Source organism: Penicillium arizonense (genome assembly GCF_001773325.1).
Source record: "Penicillium arizonense strain CBS 141311 chromosome Unknown PENARI_contig126, whole genome shotgun sequence".
Taxonomy (NCBI): domain Eukaryota; kingdom Fungi; phylum Ascomycota; class Eurotiomycetes; order Eurotiales; family Aspergillaceae; genus Penicillium; species Penicillium arizonense.
In genome coordinates this window covers 7,838-9,955 of record NW_019173403.1, presented here as the reverse complement: position 1 = coordinate 9,955, position 2,118 = coordinate 7,838, and the positions used below count along the sequence as shown (strand labels likewise).

The following is a 2,118-nucleotide window of genomic DNA, read 5'->3' as shown; positions in this document are numbered from 1 at the left end:
GACTTGTGCAATTTTATTTTAAGGCCGAATTTCTATCTACCTACTTACCTAACTGTATAAAATTCTCTCATAGTTAATTGATTTTTTGGGTGTCAAGGCGTCCTTAGAAGTATCTACGCCATCTAGACACAGGCCCACGAATGGAAAACCCTTTTTTTCGCGACGCATGTGCGCAGCGGTGCTGTGAAGGGACCAGGGACCCCTGCTTTCTATCCTTCCTTGGCCGCGGAGCCAAGGAACGCCTAGTTACTAGTTTCTCGTACTTTCTAGTGGTTGAATTCTGCGTTTAGGAGGGGCTAAAAAAAAGCCCCCTCAATTTGCATTCCCTCTTCTAAATTTCTTTAATACAATTTATCATGGGTGCACCAGATACTTACATCTTCCTAAGAGATAAGAAAGAGTCGCACAGGTACTTGCTACCAAAATGGTTGATGAATCGAACTAACCAGATCGACATAGGCTGAACAAGCAACATCAGTTCATTGCAAAGATTATCGGAGGCCCGATAAACAACACAATCCCATTAGATAGCTTGACTGCAATTGCCGACGTTGGTACTGGTACTGGGTAAGTGCAAAGTTAATTACGCTATTTGGCACCGTGACTTGATACCTGGGCTCACATTCCAAATAAGTGTGTGGCTTGAAGAAGTTCGTCAGTTGATGAATGAGACATGCCCGGATATCCAGCGAGTTTACCAGGGCTTTGACATCTCAGATGCCCAATTTCCGTATTTTTCCGAAAATACAAGGTTTGAAATTCACGATATACTCCTGCCGTTTCCTTCCAACCACATCAATCGCTACGACCTCATTAATATGAGATTACTTGTCGGGGCAATCAAGGAGTCGGACTTTGCTGTTGCTATTCAAAATCTGATAACGATGTTGAGTAAGATTTCTGAATAACTATTCCAAACCCTTCTCCGGACTGATGCGATTGGAATATAGAGCCTGGAGGCTATCTCCAATGGACTGAATTTGAGTTAAACAGTCATTTTCAAGGAAATTCGGCAGAGTTCCCAGCGTTTAAAAGGCTCTTGCGGCCATTCTTCGACTATCTGCATATGAACGAGTTTAGCACCTCCGCTCCAGAAGCAGTGAACCAGTATTGCAAAAGAAGCGGATTGATTAATGTCAAGAAATTTGAGCGCAGCGTACTTGACCGACCAGAATTACAAACCGAGTTGGAGAACTGGGATCTTACCGCATTTGCTGTAATGATGCCTCTTGTCTATGAGCGTACGGGTCAAGCAAAGGACGAGATCACAAACCAGCAAATGACATCGCGCATGCTCTCTGAATTTCGGGACTTGTTTGCGAGAGGGCTTAAGCCAGGTTGTACATTTGGAACTGTGATCTGTCAAAAGCCAGAGATTGGTCCGATGAACAACTAGCGACAACTCTACCACGATATTGTGTCATCATATATAATGACCCTCAACTACCACCAGCTGTTTTCCTCATCATCAGATCTTAAACCATATCCAAGATCGCCTAAGCCTCTTAAGCTTTCCCATGGTCATTTTATCACTGCTTCTTGCTCTCTGAATATTCCTGATCCAATTTACAAAATGAATCTTTTGCGTGTCAGCCTCCCCAGTTGCGGTGACTTCAGCCATCTATTTCGTCTGCTTGACCACTACGATGTCCATCGGTCCAACCGTAGTCGGTCTGCGGCTAGCTCATTCTTCCCTCGCCTTGACGTCCGCGAGAGCGGCGACTCATACCACCTCGACGGCGAGCTACCTGGCCTCGCTCAGAAGGACACCGACATCGAGTTCTCCGACCCTCAGACTCTGATCGTGAAGGGTCACACCGCGCTCGAGTACCAAACCTCTCGCACCGAGTCTGAGGCGCAGGGCGACGAGGCTGAGTAGACTAACAAGGATCTCCAGCCTGCCCATCGCTTCTGGGCCAGCGAGCGATCGGTCCGCGAATTCCAACGCACTTCCTCATTTCCGGGCTCGTGTAGATCAGGACAACGTCAAAGCCAGCCTAAAAAATGGCATTTTGTTTGTCCTTGTGCCTAAGACCGCCGCTCCGGCCATCAAGAAGATTACCATTGAGTGATCGCTCTCATATCCCACTCAAATGGTCTCACTACTTCTTACCCAAT

General features: G+C 46.5%; 2 protein-coding genes across 2 annotated transcripts; both read left to right on the top strand.

Annotated features, from left to right (window-relative positions):
• Window positions 1-356: 356 nt before the first annotated feature.
• PENARI_c126G01138 (uncharacterized protein) lies at window positions 357-1,396 on the top strand (the record flags this gene model as incomplete). The annotated part of the gene is made up of 4 exons (XM_022637946.1): window positions 357-409; window positions 460-567; window positions 635-891; window positions 951-1,396. The coding sequence occupies 4 exons, from the start codon at window positions 357-359 to the stop codon at window positions 1,394-1,396; spliced, it is 864 nt and encodes a 287-aa protein (XP_022482198.1).
• Window positions 1,397-1,573: 177 nt separating this feature from the next.
• Window positions 1,574-2,072, top strand: PENARI_c126G12191 (Hsp20/alpha crystallin family protein; the record flags this gene model as incomplete). The annotated part of the gene is made up of 2 exons (XM_022637950.1): window positions 1,574-1,848; window positions 1,898-2,072. 2 exons carry the CDS (start codon window positions 1,574-1,576, stop codon window positions 2,070-2,072), a joined length of 450 nt encoding a protein of 149 aa, XP_022482196.1.
• Window positions 2,073-2,118: the final 46 nt, after the last annotated feature.